This window comes from Ammodytes marinus (genome assembly GCF_949987685.1).
Source record: "Ammodytes marinus genome assembly, chromosome: 20".
NCBI lineage: Eukaryota > Metazoa > Chordata > Actinopteri > Uranoscopiformes > Ammodytidae > Ammodytes > Ammodytes marinus.
In genome coordinates, this window is record NC_137224.1 from 11,477,286 (window position 1) to 11,493,529 (window position 16,244).

Consider the following 16,244-nt stretch of genomic DNA (forward strand, 5'->3'; position numbering starts at 1 on the left):
TTAAATTTAGAACGTAAAAACCGCCCTTTGATAGGTTTTGTGCTGGAATAAGAGACCGAGAATTTGCTCTCTGCAGCAGTCACTTAGGCTAATTCAAAGTTGATGATATGACCACTGAATAGCACATGCTAACCAATCAGTGTAATTAGAGGAAGATTTTTCCTACTACTACAAGTTCTGTTAGTACAAATCATAAAACATAAAAATTTGATTGTTAAAGCATTTCTTATATACATGTTCATTTAGAAAAACTGAAAGCATAAGAAATGATTGTCCTTTAGAATGTGAAAAAAACATCTATGAGGAGATAACAATGGCTATTTACTTTTTCAATTAATGAAGGAATCATAACTCAATTATCTAAAATAAGTAAAATACACTCACCAGTGCAGTGACTAATATTGCACTGTGGAGAATAGCCAAGGCACCAGTTCCCTTTGCAGTCCACATGACGTCTTTTCAGCTGGGCATTTTATTAACATCCGATCATCTTATAGTCCTCAGAAAAGACCTCTCTTTTGTTCAAATCTGCATTTTGTGGGGGATCTTCTGGGGGTCTTTCTGACAATCTAGAAATTATCTTTCAAAAATGTCTCCTGTATCCAGTCCTGTCTTGGAGGCTCAGAGTGGAGGACATCCCTCCTGACTCAGGTTGGAGGGGACCATGTAGCAGTGGGACTGTAGTGTGAGAAGGTTTCTGTGGGAAAGAGAGAGAGAGAGAGAGAGAGAGAGAGAGAGAGAGAGAGAGAGAGAGAGAGAGAGAGAGAGAGAGAGAGAGAGGGAGCACTATGAAGGGAATCTCCTCCTTCCACACTTCTTTCTTTGGACTGTTTTCTGTCAGAGATGGGTTGGCCTTGATTGGCCGGGGCTTCCATCTCACTTAACTCTTTGTGCTCCTTCTGGTGTGGTCATCTGCCTCTGTCCATTGTGTTGTTGTTGATTTTTGTTCCTGCCCCCCATTGTCACACAAAGCCATTTGTAGCTTTCACCTATACCTTCTGATGTTAACATGTATTTTGCAGTACACAGTATGTTCCAGTTATTGGAATCCAAGAGACTGGGTTATAGGCTGATGATTATAATATCCCATCATCATAAATAGGAGCAGTGTGATTGAACAAACTGGGGTCACATTGGCAAGAGACCTATTTATTTTCCAGTTCCCACGCTGGGACATTTTGGAGGAAACTGATGCAAACCAGACTCAGTCACGCTGCTCAGTGTTTGTGCCAATTAGTTGGATCCTATAATCTCTAGTGCTAACCTCCCTTATAATATTTGAGGAATACACAACATATGGGAGCCTATGGGAAAGATGTACAGTATTTTGGCTGGCCTTGCTGTTGTTTTTGAGAGCAGTAGTGGAGCATGCATAGGCTACTGATATTCGGCTGTGGTTTTCAGATCTCATCCAGAAACACCCAGGGGTCCCGACTGTGATTTCAGGTTCCCATGGAATGCACATGTTCCTCAATCAAGACAACTTATATTGAACGGAGAATTTGTGAAACTGTAAGAATGTTGAGTCAAAATAAGTACACAAAAAAAATTACATGATATATATGAGATGAAACATTTTTTAGATGAGTCAACAGTCTGTGAATATTTGACATGGAATGATTGTTAACCAGTGCCTTAGGCTCTAATAATAGCTCAAGTTAGTTTTTTAATCAACACCATATTTTACTTACATATTACATTGTATTTAAATATAGATAGTTTACTATTATAGCCTACTAAACACAAAAGTCTATACTATCACTACGGAGACTCATAATAACAGAAGAAAATTACAAATAGTAGACCTAGGCAAATAGTCTATATAGGCCTACTACTACTATAAAGAAAATATTTAAAAAAAACACGAAGTCTTATTTATTGAAGGCTTAAGCTTCTATGTTTTCGTTACCACGCAAGTAGCCTACAATTGTTCTGTGTATGTTGTTACTGTTACGTTATGCCATAATAATCCAATACAATGCTTGATGGGGCTCTTATTTTGAAATACCAGTTTCTGACGTAATCGCAACCAGGAAGTCTTGGTTCTCACCAAGGACAGCAGCAGGAGTCTCGTGTTCCGCTGACTGTCAAAGCTGTAAATTGGCTAACGCGCTTTTGTTTGAAGGTTTGATTAAAGGCATCACCTGCAGATGGAAGCTCATAACGTGGCTCGTGGACACGTGTATGGGTTCCACATGTAACCTACAGCAGGTTGCTGTAACTGTATTCAATACCACTTTGGTTGTGTGAAGGGCATGTCTGGGACGGCGGTGCTGCAGGTTCTCCGGTCCCTGCGCCCCCGGGCACTGGCCGTGTCCGCAGGCTCGATCCCGGCCCCGTTGGCCTCCGCCGTCCTCCCTCCGTCTTCATGTGTGCGGTGCCCGCCGTGGAGGAGCTCTGCTGTCAGGTCGCTGCAGCTGTGCTCTGTCCTGTGCGCCGGACACAACAAGTGGTCAAAGGTGAAACACATCAAAGGGCCTAAAGACGAGGCGAGGGGCAGGATATTTATGAAGTTTGGTATGATGATAAAGATAGCTGTGAAAGGTATGTTTTTTTTTTTTTTTTTTTTTTAACATTTGGAGTATTTTTATTTTCTGAACATTACGTATGCTACTTTCAGTTTTTGATTTCATCTGCAGAGGGGGGATCCAACCCAGACATGAATTTAAACTTAGCCCACATACTGGAGCAATGTAGAACCAAGAACATGCCCAAAGTGTCCATAGAGGCTGCGATCAAGAGTGCGGTAGGTTGAAAGCACACTGTCCCATAAACACAAACAACTGAGAAATGAATGATAACATCAATTGTCTTTTTAAAGCCCCAAACAGCTCATCCAAATAGACTCTAAATAGAAGTTCGACTAATATTCCAACAATTGTCGCCTGCCTGTATGGTCTCTAACATGTAATAAGAATGGTATTGTGATAGGGTGGTTATTTTTTCCAATTGTGTGCCTCAATATAATTATTCAAGTCTTTTCTCTACAGGAAAAGGCCAAGCCTGCGTCCCAGCACATGTTTGAAGCTCGGGGTCCTGGTGGATGCCTGCTGCTCATCGAGGTCCTGACTGACAGCAACACACGCAGCCACCAGGAAATCAAACGTCTGCTTAACAAGAACGGGTCAGCATCTGTTTCCAATGATCTCATTCAGTTAGGACTGTATTTTCGATAAGTCCGCGCATTGCCAAGTCTTTTTATTGCCTCACACATTGAGGTAGAGTACATTCTGTTGTCTATGGCATCCCAAACAACTTGCATTTTAAGTAACAGTTCAACAAACACCACCGGTTTTACAGAAATACTATTTAACAGGGCTGAAGGGAACACCTGATTTCTGTAATTTAACAATGCCTCTAAACCATGACTGTAGCACTATTACTGTGCTCAGCTCACAATGTGGGAAGGTGTACTGACAGTTTACATTGGTGCATCAGCTATTGTGCTACTGGCAGTAAGTAGCCACTATATGTGACCATACAAACATCACATCACAATACCTCTCTAGGCCTGTATCTCCTACCCAGATGCATTATCAGAAAGCCTGATTAAATTCTGGTAGTGTCTACGTTTTTTTTTTGCCAAAAAATATTACTTGTCGTTCTACAACTGTGAACTGTCACTCACTGGCTGCTACTTGTCATTGTCTTAAATCAAGAAATAAAACAAAACAATAAAAAATAGCTAATAAAAATCAAAGCCCACATGTGGTTAAAGTATTTGAACAGAAATGACCAGGTCCTGCTGTTGACCATAGGTAGGACTGTGATGTCTCAGAGAGGTGTAATTCTGCGCTCCTCCACAGGGGGATGCTGTCTGATGGAGCCCGCCACAACTTCAACAGGAGAGGGGTGGTGATGGTGCCGGGCCAGAGCGTCTCCATGGAGCGAGCTCTGGAGCTGGCAATCGAGGCCGGAGCAGAAGACGTCCAAGAGACAGAGGACGAAGACGAGCAGCGCCTCCTGCAGGTCAGACATGAAAGGGCAGATAACGGCAGCATTGTGTAGAGGACAATTTACTGCTGCAGCATGTTAGTTGGGCATCATTTTATTATCAGCCCTTATAGCAATAATATTTCATATTGTACCCTCAAAGAGTTAGACACACAGACACACACACACACAGACACACACACGCACACACACACACACACACACACACACACACACACACACACACACACACACACACACACACACACACACACATACACACACACACACAGCCATCAAAGAGTTAAGTGGAAGGCTTAGTCAAATTATCTATTGGTCTGTAAACAAAAATCATCAACAAATTCGATACATCGTTCAAGTCATTTTTCAAGCAAAACAAAACTAAATTGAATCAGTTTTACATAATTTTAAAAGGCATAATCTGTATTTTTGGACTGCTGATAGGACCAAACAGCAACAGCCAACAGCAAGTAATAACCATACGAGCATTTTTCTCACATTTTACTGACTAAACAATTGACAACGAAAATAATAATAAGTTGCAGGTCCTGCCACAGTTTTACTAAGAGATCTGTTTCTCTCTCCTCAGTTTATTTGTGACATGACGGACCTGAAGGTGGTGCGCTCGTCTTTGGAGCAGCTTGGGATGCAGGTTACATCCGCTGGGCTGGAGTTTGTTCCCCGCACCCTGGCGTCCCTGGACGAGGACCAGCTGGATGCTGCTTCTACGCTAATAGAAGCGCTCAATGACTGTCAAGACGTGTTTAGAGTGTGGGACAACATCAAGGCCGAAAGCTGAGTAATGGACACTTGTTGGACACTGAAGATGTTGTTCATGTTGTTGATCTTGTTTGAGTGCACAGTGAAAGGACTTGCCAACGGATACTTTGTACTGCTTATCAAAAATATGAGTGAAAAGGCCATGTCGATGCTTTCTGTTGGAATAAACATGGTTTTAAAATAAAACTGAGTCTCAGCCACACAGAAGTCGTCCTTGGGATACAGTGCTGCCACGACCTTCAAGGATGTTTCCTAATGTTCTTTATTTCAATTCATTTGTATAAACATGTTTCATGTCTCCGTTGTTGGTTGATGTTTTTGAAACAAGATTTGCCAAATAGGCCTTTGGAAGTTGTAAAAATATATATATATAAATATTGATAAGAAGTCCCTTTTCATTGGCTAATTCACACAGAAATGGACCGTCTCTGAGATATGTGCAACATATTGAGCGGGTTCAATTCCTTTAGCGAGCCAATTTAGTTTTGTACACCACATTGCCATGAATGTCACATCCTGAACTACAGGTCCTTCTCATATAATTAGCATATTGTGATAAAGTTCAATATTTTCTGTAATGTATTGATAAACATTAGACTTTCATATATTTTAGATTCATTACACACAACTGAAGTAGTTCAAGCCTTTTATTGTTTTAATATTGATGATTTTGGCAAAAAGTTTAAGAAAAACCAAAAATCCCTATCTAAAAAAATTAGCATATTTCATCCGACCAATAAAAGAAAAGTGTTTTTAATACAAAAAAGTCAACCTTCAAATAATTATGTTCAGTTATGCACTCAATACTTGGTCGGGAATCCTTTCGCAGAAATGACTGCTTCAATGCGGCGTGGCATGGAGGCAATCAGCCTGTGGCACTGCTGAGGTGTTATGGAGGCCCAGGATGCTTCGATAGCGGCCTTAAGCTCATCCACAGTGTTGGGTCTGGTGTCTCTCAACTTCCTCTTCACAATATCCCACAGATTCTCTATGGGGTTCAGGTCAGGAGAGTTGGCAGGCCAATTGAGCACAGTAATACCATGGTCAGTAAACCATTTACCAGTGGTTTTGGCACTGTGAGCAGGTGCCAGGGGCCTCATTTATCAACCGTACTCACGCACAAATCTGTGCGTAAGTAGGGCGTAAGAACATTGCCACGCAAAGTATGGCATTTACCAAAATGTACTTAGACTTATGAATGTGTGTAAATGTAAGCACAACTCTGACCATGCTTACGAACATAATCTAGTGGTAGAATAGCGATATTACAAGCACAAAGCAAAGCATTTAAGAGTTTCAACGTCTGCATTAACACTAGAACCGCCAGCGTTCTCTTTATATCTATGATCGCCACGCGTCAAATCCACCCGTGCATTTCTAGGGTAATATAAAGTCATACATTTGTTTGTTTAATCATCATCTGTGTTTTGGACCTCTTGTTTTATAATCTAAGTTTCTTTAAGAACACTGATCACGACTCAGTAATGAAACTGAAGTAGATATAATATCGCCAATACATCAATGAAAACAGATGGCCAAATGAGCTAACATCCTAAATGCAATAAATAGTTATATGGCACACTTATTTTTAGGTAAGCTCTAATTGATTATTCATTAAATGTGTCACGTTTACATGTTTTGAAGCGGAGGATCCCTCCGATGCTCTCTGTGCGTCTCAGCACTCAGCTGGGAGCTGGACGAGCCGCGGTGACTCGCCAGACTCGCCAATCACTCATTTCACTTAGTAGGCTAACTCTATTGTTGTTAGGAGCTTATCTTCATCTCTTTTTTATTGAAAGAGTTTATGAATGACTGCACGTAAAGTTGTCAGATCGCGGCAAACAATGCCGTTGCCTTACAACTTGCTCGAAAATATCACATTTTCCCATGCAGCAAGCTTTCTTTTGTTTTAATGTCTGCACTAAGTGCGCCAACAAAATATGTTTTGCTTCGATTCAACCTCGTTTACAAGGGTTTCCATTTCTGTGTTGGAGAAGTTTCTTTTCGTTACCCTCGGCTCTTTACCATTGTGGCGGAGAGGGGTAAAACACATTCACATGGTTGATAAAGGGATGTGTTGTGACCATATATGGTTAATTGGAGGCGTTTCTGAATGCAAATGGCTGAGCGTGAACGAGCATGACACTTAAGAACATGTGGGATTTATCAAGATTGATGACTTACTGGTGTGCGTACGATAGGCCAGCGCACGTTTGATAAATACCGATTTTTTTGTACTTAAGCACATACTAAATTTCATTCGTAAGAGTGAATTTAGAACCTTTTCTACGCACTGTTGATAAATGAGGCCCCAGGTCTTGTTGAAAAATGAAATCTTCATCTCCATAAAGCTTTTCAGCAGATGGAAGCATGAAGTGCTCCAAAATCTCCTGATAGCTAGCTGCATTGACCCTGCCTTTGATAAAACACAGTGGACCAACACCAGCAGCTGACATGGCACCCCAGACCATCACTGACTGTGGGTACTCGACACTGGACTTCAGGCATTTTGGCATTTCCTTCTCCCCAGTCTTCCTCCAGACTCTGGCACCTTGATTTCCGAATGACATGCAAAATTTGCTTTCATCCGAAAAAAGTACTTTGGACCATTGAGCAACAGTCCAGTGCTGCTTCTCTGTAGCCCAGGTCAGGCGCTTCTGCCGCTGTTTCTGGTTCAAAAGTGGCTTGACCTGGGGAATGTGGCACCTGTAGCCCATTTCCTGCACACGCCTGTGCACGGTGTCTCTGGATGTTTCTACTCCAGACTCAGTCCACTGCTTCCGCAGGCCCCCCAAGGTCTGGAATCGGCCCTTCTCCACAATCCTCCTCAGGGTACGGTCACCTCTTCTGGTTGTGCAGCGTTTTCTGCCACACTTTTTCCTTCCCACAGACTTCCCACTGAGGTGCCTTGATACAGCACTCTGGGAACAGCCTATTCGGTCAGAAATTTCTTTCTGTGTCTTACCCTCTTGCTTGAGGGTGTCAATGATGGCCTTCTGGACAGCAGTCAGGTCGGCAGTCTTACCCATGATTGCGGTTTTGAGTAATGAACCAGGCTGGGAGTTTTTAAAAGCCTCAGGAATCTTTTGCAGGTGTTTAGAGTTAATTAGTTGATTCAGATGATTAGGTTAAGAGCTCGTTTAGAGTACCTTTTCATGATATGCTAATTTTTTGAGATAGGAATTTGGGGTTTTCTTGAGCTGTATGCCAAAATCATCAGTATTAAAACAACAAAAGACCTGAAATATTTCAGTTGGTGTGCAATGAATCTAAAATATATGAAAGTTCAATTATTATCATTACATTATGGAAAATAATCAACTTTATCACAATATGCTAATTATATGAGAAGGACCTGTATTTGTTAGACCTCCTAACACCAAACTGAACTGCATAAGAGACCCTTGGAATGGTCATTTGGTGTTGACAGGGAAGTACTGTGTAATGGCTCTCAGCCCATTTGCTGTGTTTATCAATGCTCCCCATTGATTTTGCTGTCAGTTCCTCTCAGCTATAGCATGGCATCGATTGGTTTCCAGTGTCGGCAATGTTGCGCGACAACATGTGAGCTTCAGGCCAGTGCTCTGCCCCGTGCCAGAGTGGAGAGTGGACAGATCAACATCGACATCTGAATGACAGAAGTACATTTGGTATACTGTATAAACCACTGAAAGAGGAGAGTGAATGTGTTCTGGAAACGCTAGTCCAAAACGTGTCTCAAAAGATGGATATTTAAGACATGGCTGCTTAGCGGGTCAAGACCAAGAAGGATCTGAAATTCTGGTTTCAAATCAGGTATGTTGTGTGTTATTTACTTTCAATTAAAACTTTTAACTAGTGAAAGCAGGGAGATTCTCCTAGGATGTAACCGCTGCCTCCCCTATGCAGTAACACACTGTGAGTCAGGTGTTGGGAATGTCTGGTATTTGACGGCAGAGTATTTTTGGGAGGGGCGCAGGTAGATTGGCATTCTGGGAAATCAGAGCAGAGAGGAATTTGTCGAGGGAGGGGTAAGCATCACTGAGTAGTTCCTTTTTTGGATTCCTATTTAGATTTTCCAAGGCAAATTTGGAATGAAAATTAGGCATATTGTGCAGTATAGCAAGAAAACTACAATTGGACTACATTAGTGTGAACAGTGTTACTGGAATTGTAGTATCAGTAGTAAATGTTTTTCTTGAAAATGTAAGAAAAAATTGAAAGAAAATGCATAAACAAATATTGCCTAGGATCTCCCTGGCCTAATTCAAATGGAAACACCTTTTTTTCAGATCACACGAAGGGCTGCATGTCTGACTCAGACCTTAAGAAGAGCGGGGGAGCAGCCAGCAGGGGCTCCGAATGCCTCTCGCCTCCGACTCCCAAGATGGAGCTGCTCAACCCCTCCAAGGTGAAGGACCGCTCTCAGAACGTCACAGAGAAGGTCACGCAGGTACGGAGGGTAGAGAAGGTCAAATGGGAAATTTGAATGAATCAAGTTTGCCACTCGCCATCAAATATCAAGTGAAAAGCATTTGACTGTTGCACACCACCATGATGTAGGCTATTCACTGCATGCCAGCTTCAGTGCCTCATTAAATTGCTTTTATTGGTCATGCTTTATTTATTAAACAAAGCAGTTCCCAGAAAGATTGCTTTTAATTAAGCTGCTGGTGGAAATCAGTAGCTGGTGTGTAGGTTGGATGTTTTTGTCCTGTGTTCAATTCAGACCCACTGAAGTTATACTGCTAGAGCCTTGGGGCTCTGCATTCTGCATCACTGACTCTGTGGGATGGTTTGTGCGTGATGCATATGAAGCTAACGCAAGGGTTTTCAACGACCCGTGACCTGGCTATACGCTATATCTGATCATCCTTATATCTATACATCCATCCAACCATTTATTATTTTTACCTGATAGATAGATAGATCGATTGATCTATCTGTTTGCAAAGTCATAGGGATTCGTCAGCGCAGCAAATATCCATTTGAAGTTGGGCTAAAGAGGACACAAGGTCTGTGTTGGCAGCCCATGAACTCAATGTGCGATCGTGACGCCCAATTCATTATTACAGCCCTCCAGCATACTGCACTCAGTCAGCTCTGGCACGGTTCATTAAAGCACACTATTGCTTTAGCTTTCAACCTCAAGTTTTTTGACAATCTGGATGTAATTTTCGGCCAAGTCTGGCCTCCAGCTGACACCAGGAGACCCCAGTCACCAATAAGAGGATGGTCAAGGATTTGTTGGACCAACACGGTCGCAAAACCCGAGCGTGCAGTCTCCAGAAAGAGCCTGGTCAGAACAGTGCACCTTCTGGAAAGGTCTGTTGGGTAGTGTTAGTTCAGAGATAAAGAGCTTTGTAAATGCTATCTTTACATAGGCTACGTCAATGTACTTGTTATACTGTTTACCTTTTAAAGCAAGATATTGTATCTGCTTTTTGTCAAAGTAAGAAAAGTTGTAGTTTTAAGGTTATTCATCTGCCATCTGGTAAGAGGTAATGTGTTTTGCCCCCAAATTGTATTCAAATGATACTTAACAGAAACATTCAGATTTCTGAATGGAAGGAACTGTTAATATTCATATGTGAGAATATCTACTGACTCCATTCTTTATGCCAGGTACTTTCTTTGGAGTCTGACGTACTGCCTGAATACAAACTCCAGGTGCCACAGACAACATGGTGGATTTTGCTTCACTATAGCCCCTTCAAGGCGTTTTGGGACTGGATTATTCTCCTCCTGGTCCTCTACACAGCTGTCTTCACTCCCTACTCAGCCACCTTCCTCTTAGACGAACACGGGGACATAGGCCGTCGCCAAAGGAGATGTGGCTACACCTGTAACCCTCTGAATGTGGCCGACCTCATGGTGGATGTGCTGTTCATCGTGGATATAGTCATCAACCTTCGCACAACTTACGTGGACCAGCACGATGAGGTGATCACAGAGCCCAGCCGGATAGCCAAGCACTATATCAAAGGCTGGTTCCCTATTGATCTGTTCGCAGCTATCCCTTTTGACCTTCTCATTTTCCGATCTGGCTCTGATGAGGTAAGAACTCTGGCTTTCTGTACATTTCTATGAAGTTGTTTGTTCAGAAAAACCCAAGTTCACATTGCTTGTACTGACTGTAAAAATATTTTTGAGGTAATCGTCAGATACAATTGTACTCTCGTTAAGTGTCTAAACAGTGTTCTTGAAAGCTATACTGTAAATTGTTTTTCCATTTCACTGCCTCACATCCTCTTCCTTGTTGTTAATGGACACCGAAGATGGCCACCTTAACAAGCCTGCTGAAAACAGCTCGGCTGCTGCGATTGGTCCGCGTGGCAAGAAAGCTGGACCGATATTCTGAATATGGGGCTGCTGTCCTCTTCTTGCTGATGTGCACCTTTGTGCTCATCGCACATTGGCTCGCCTGCATTTGGTACGCTATAGGCTTTGTGGAGAGGCCGTACACGGAGACTGGTTGGCTGGATAATCTGGCTGAACAACTGGGCAAGTCATACAATGAGACTGACTCCAGCTCGGGTCCCTCGGTCAAAGACAAGTACGTCACTGCTCTTTACTTCACCTTGAGCAGTTTGACGAGTGTGGGGTTCGGTAACGTCTCCCCAAACACCAATTCAGAGAAGATCTTCTCCATCTGCGTCATGGTCATTGGCTGTGAGTTGAATGCAACTTTAGTGGACTGTACGGACATTTTAGGGAGCTGGGCAGGCAGCCAAGAACTTTATGTAATGCTTTTAAGACAGGACCATCCCCTGCAATCCCCATCTCCCAATATCTCAAAATAATGCAACAAATTGGTACAACTCTATTCACCGTTAATAACCAAGTAGAGACCTATCTTAACAATTAACCTACATTTTCATCATTGTTTGATTAGATTTTTATGACCCCCTAGCTCCCAAATAATCTTCATACAGTTCCTTAATATGCAGAACATGAACTGTTCCTGCATTTCTAACAAATATAACCTCTAAAATGCTACAGTCACCAAGGACTCACTGTTATCTCTAACTCCCTTTTCACTCAGCTCTCATGTATGCCAGCATATTTGGGAACGTGTCAGCCATCATCCAGCGGCTGTACTCTGGTACAACCCGCTACCACACCCAGATGCTGCGAGTCAAAGAGTTCATCCGATTCCACCAAATCCCAGGTAGCCTTCGCCAAAGGCTAGAGGAGTATTTTCAGCATGCCTGGTCCTACACAAATGGCATTGACATGAATGCTGTAAGTACAACCTGAGAGGATTGAATGCTGTTGTATTCATCATATGTAACTGCTGTCCAGGTTATTTAGTATACCTGTTTTGCATCTATCCGCTGATATGTTGATGTTTTTGTCTTGCCACAATCAGGTGTTGAAGGGATTTCCAGAGTCTTTTCAGGCAGACATCTGTTTGCACTTGAACAGATCTCTGCTACAGAATTTCAAGGCGTTCGATGGTGGCAGTGAAGCCTGTTTGCGCGCCCTAGGTGTGAGGTTTAAGACAGTCCACGCTCCTCCAGGAGATACTCTCATCCACTACGGAGACATCCTGGACTCTCTCTACTTTATCTCACGGGGTTCAATTAAGGTCATCAGGGATGATGCGGTGGTTGCAATATTAGGTAACAGCCATCTAACCGTAGTTGATTTTACGGCGTTATCTCAAAAACGCTTCATAACCATTCCACAAAACATCATCCTCTCAAATAAAACAATGTCATCTTTGTGCAGAAAAGAATAACGTATTTGGGGAGCCGATCCATCTGTATGATGAGTCAGGGAAGTCTAATTCGGACGTCATCACCATCACCTACTGTGACCTGCATCGCATCTTGATTGACGACCTGCTGGAGGTCCTCGATGTTTTCCCCGACTTCGCAGAAAATTTCTGGAATAACCTAGTGATAACGTTTGACCTGAGAGATGTATGTTGGCAATCAATTGCAAATAAATCAATTATTATCATCTTGACTATTAGAATGTCAGATGTTTTTCTAATTTAGATTTTCTTTTAAATTAGCATCACTCATAACTATTAGTATTTCTCCCAGAAAAATGAATTGCATGAAACTAAGAAGGTTAAACTTTTAGCATCAATACCAATACAGAGACTCATGCTTGAATATAACTACTGAAAGTAGTTTTGGGGTACTTTTAGCTAAAACCCATAATGCCAGTGTAGTCTAAGGGTTCAGGCAACAGCCATGAACCATTATATCCCAGGTTTGCATGTGTCTGTAGACTTTTACCGTGTTTAATTCCTAATGTCATCCAATTGTCTTTTTTCTTTAATTCTCTAATAAATCTGTTTGATAAAGTAACATGAAAAAATATTCGCTATTAAGAATGCTATTGTATTTTCACTGCTTATGGCACCCTCAACCATTCTGCTGTCTTTTTGTGTGTGTGTTCATCAGGCTGATCAAGCACCAACAATAATAACAGCTGATGATTCTGGTGATGACTGTGAGTATCGCCTCAAGCCACGACACAGAATCCACTCCCTGGACTGCAGAATCAGGCCAGGTGAGATATCTGGTATCACAGTCAATAAGCCATTCTTAGGTGTACAAGGCCCTGCAAAGTTGCAATAGTAATGTCTTAAGAAAGGTTGGTTGCAGTAAGTAGCAAGTAGCTGCTTGATAGGACTTGGTCATCTGAAGAGGTAAATAGGACTAACTTAATTGAATACTTTCCTGTGAACAGATGGAATTGATCATGAAGACTCGAACCCCCTTCAGTCTTTACGTCATTGTCACTCATCTCCTCAAGCCCACTGGGATGATCGCTGTAGCTGCGGATCCCAATGTTCCCAAGTGTCAAGTGAAGACCTGGCTAAGCCTCTTGTCCATGGTGCCAACGAAGCCAATGGAGATCGTTACCCTCCAGAAGATGCCAGACGGGACTACTCCCCCCCTGTGGTGAAGCTGCCAACACAAAGTAGCACCTCAGTGGGGAGGGAAGCAGTGTTGGACCTCGGCCACCAAGGTAGATGCATATGAGTTTTTATTGAAGTCTGTCCTGGAAAGACATACAGGGTGTGTTTGCCCAGTATTTGGGTTTTTTCCAAAAAAGGCAATGGTTAACTACAGCTGTTGATGTTGCAAAGTGAGCTGAGGCTCAAATTTGTTAGGTAGCCTGTTCTGTGGAGTTTCGGGTGCATCCTGAGGACATACAGACATCTTGAATGCATTACCTTTATTAATTGCTCTGCAGTGCCACTAGTGGTCAAACACTCTGTAAGATGCCTTTTATACATTTTATTTCTACTCTGCCTTTGAAAATGTTGGTCAATAATGGGTAAGAACTTCCACCACTTTCTTGTCTTTACAATTTCCTCAGCTTCATCTTTGAATGTGCCGGGAATGTATCAATACTGGCCAGACCAACAGTCGCAACAGTGTTCCAGTCGCACCTGGCGATCTTCTTCTGTCCGCAACTCATACCACCCACCACCATTCACAGAAGAACGACCCAGTGAGCTAGAGTCTCGACTTGAGATTTTACATTCACAGCTTAACAGGTGAATTTAATGATGGCCTCAGCTGGTTTTCACACATTGTGCCTGAACCTCCTTGCAGGGGTGTTATTGGTCCGACATCATCCTGTAATTGGGCAGATTCAAGAGGGTTAGGACCATCTTAAGGGAAGGGGACAATTCCCTCAATGGAGTTATGGATTCAAATGTGATACAAAAACTGTTTATCTGAAAAGTAGCAGTGGTAACAGTAAGTGTTACCATAAAGAATCCAAGTAGATCCTGGAAAACTGACCTAGATTCATCATTCTTCCAGAAGCTATGTGCCGCTCCCAGTCATAGTGGTCACAGGGCAAATGCAGCTGACCAGTTGATATTTTTTTGTACTCCTCCTGATGGATCCCCAAGTACTTTCAGGTCTTCTTGAGGGTAGAATCCTTCTAGTATGTCTTGGATCTAGAGGTAGAGGTCTTCTTCCAGTTGAAGGTGCTTGTCAACATGTAGTCTTGTATTTATCTTCACACGTAATAGGCCTACATTTTAATAGCAAATGCGATTAAAAGTGTCGCACTGTACAGCCCTGTATGTGTACTTGTTTGAACCCCGCCGGTTAAAGACACCAATGCAAACGGAAATTATGTACGTGTTGATTTACATACAGAGCGGATAAATGGAATCAGATCACAACTAGGCACGTGTACTGCCAGGTGTGTACACACGGACTGAGAGCTGTCCACTTGTGTTCGGATCACTAAAACCACATCGTAATCGCAGGTGGAAACAGGGTCAAACTAAAAAGAGTTCTTCTAGGGTGCCCAAACTACCAAACATTGCTCCGTTCCATGCTGAGGAAGAGCAATTTGAAATTGAAGCCCTCCAGAATTCCTGAACTTCTATTATTACGTAGAATGAGGCCGATCCTTGTGAAAACTGGTGAGGGTTCGAAATAAGATTTTTGGAGGGATACTGATAAAATTACTGGCACTTAATTTCTCATTTACTCTTTTAATTCCACAGACTGGAGACCCGCATGACAGCCGACATCAATGTTATTCTCCAGCTTCTCCAAAGACAGATCACTCCTGTACCTCCTGCTTATAGCATTGTATCATCTGGTACCCTCCCTACTGACTCACCTGCCTTGTATGGGACTGGGGCACCAGTTCTGCACACTATGTACCCCATTCCTCCCATACAAATGGACAGCCCGGCACCCACACAGGTATATATATGATACCAAAATATACAACATCATGTAATGAAATTGTTATATACTGTGTGTTAGCTACATAACATTTAATTTAAGAAACAAAAATAAATAAGTATGAATTTTCTTTACTCTAGAGCTCTACCCAAACTGAGCTTAAATTCACCAAGAACTCCCAGGAGTCGTTGTCCAGTGGTATCCATTTGACTGTGGCATCAGACGACACCACGTTTATGACCGTCACTCCTGAGAGTGAGACCCATACAGGGTTCAATACGCAATTGCCCCAGCCACCAGCGAAAGCCTCCCTCTTGGAGAATCCCAGTCTGAGCGGCAGCCCTCGCTATCCCTCACTGCCGGGAAACCTGGACATCACCTCAGGACTGGCTGAAATCCATAAACACCTCTCAGACCCCGTACTGCCTGTCACCTAGGCTGATGGAAAGATTTTTGAATAAGAACCCCTACATTTTTTTTGATAAGGATGCATTGAATTTGGTTAATAAAGAACTGTAAACAATTCACTTTCAGAATATTAATAATAATCGTGTGCTCCATGGTGCATAAACAACACAACGGCTTAATGTTTTCCAAATTACAGCAAACATATCTCTGGCATTTCTGTACTGCATTTTTCTAGTTAATTATTGTCCAGTAAAGCTGTGACTTTGTTAAAACTGATCTAGCTCCCATTTTAGAAAAATTATCAATTGAAGTGTTTTTTCAGTAAATAATCACACATTTTGACCTTAAAATCCTGAAACAAGAAATAACTCCTGTTTACTCCCATGTCTTGTATTTCCCATCCCACTGTAATCAAAACATTATTTTTCAGTATTATAC

At 42.3% G+C, this 16,244-nt stretch overlaps 2 protein-coding genes across 2 annotated transcripts; both read left to right on the top strand.

Moving 5' to 3' along the window:
• The first annotated feature begins 2,053 nt into the window (after positions 1–2,053).
• Positions 2,054–5,010, top strand: taco1 (translational activator of mitochondrially encoded cytochrome c oxidase I). Its single transcript, XM_080048756.1, has 5 exons — positions 2,054–2,544; positions 2,640–2,746; positions 2,991–3,124; positions 3,807–3,969; positions 4,544–5,010. Exons 1-5 carry the CDS (start codon positions 2,256–2,258, stop codon positions 4,751–4,753), a joined length of 903 nt encoding a protein of 300 aa, XP_079904882.1. The 5' UTR covers positions 2,054–2,255; the 3' UTR covers positions 4,754–5,010.
• Positions 5,011–9,022: 4,012 nt separating this feature from the next.
• On the top strand, positions 9,023–15,835 carry kcnh6b (potassium voltage-gated channel, subfamily H (eag-related), member 6b; the record flags this gene model as incomplete). Its single annotated transcript, XM_080048648.1, has 11 exons — positions 9,023–9,166; positions 10,339–10,770; positions 10,992–11,385; positions 11,759–11,958; positions 12,086–12,338; positions 12,448–12,641; positions 13,134–13,242; positions 13,423–13,704; positions 14,059–14,239; positions 15,212–15,416; positions 15,539–15,835. 11 exons carry the CDS (start codon positions 9,023–9,025, stop codon positions 15,833–15,835), a joined length of 2,691 nt encoding a protein of 896 aa, XP_079904774.1.
• Positions 15,836–16,244: the final 409 nt, after the last annotated feature.

Bases quoted from the DNA above. Each gene is read 5' to 3' on its own strand.
- taco1 (XM_080048756.1), top strand. From the start codon at position 2,256: ATGTCTGGGACGGCGGTGCTGCAGGTTCTCCGGTCCCTGCGCCCCCGG. The intron at 2,545-2,639 runs GTATGTTTTTTT...TTTCATCTGCAG, and splicing joins GATAAAGATAGCTGTGAAAG to AGGGGGGATCCAACCCAGAC. The intron at 2,747-2,990 runs GTAGGTTGAAAG...TTTTCTCTACAG, and splicing joins AGGCTGCGATCAAGAGTGCG to GAAAAGGCCAAGCCTGCGTC.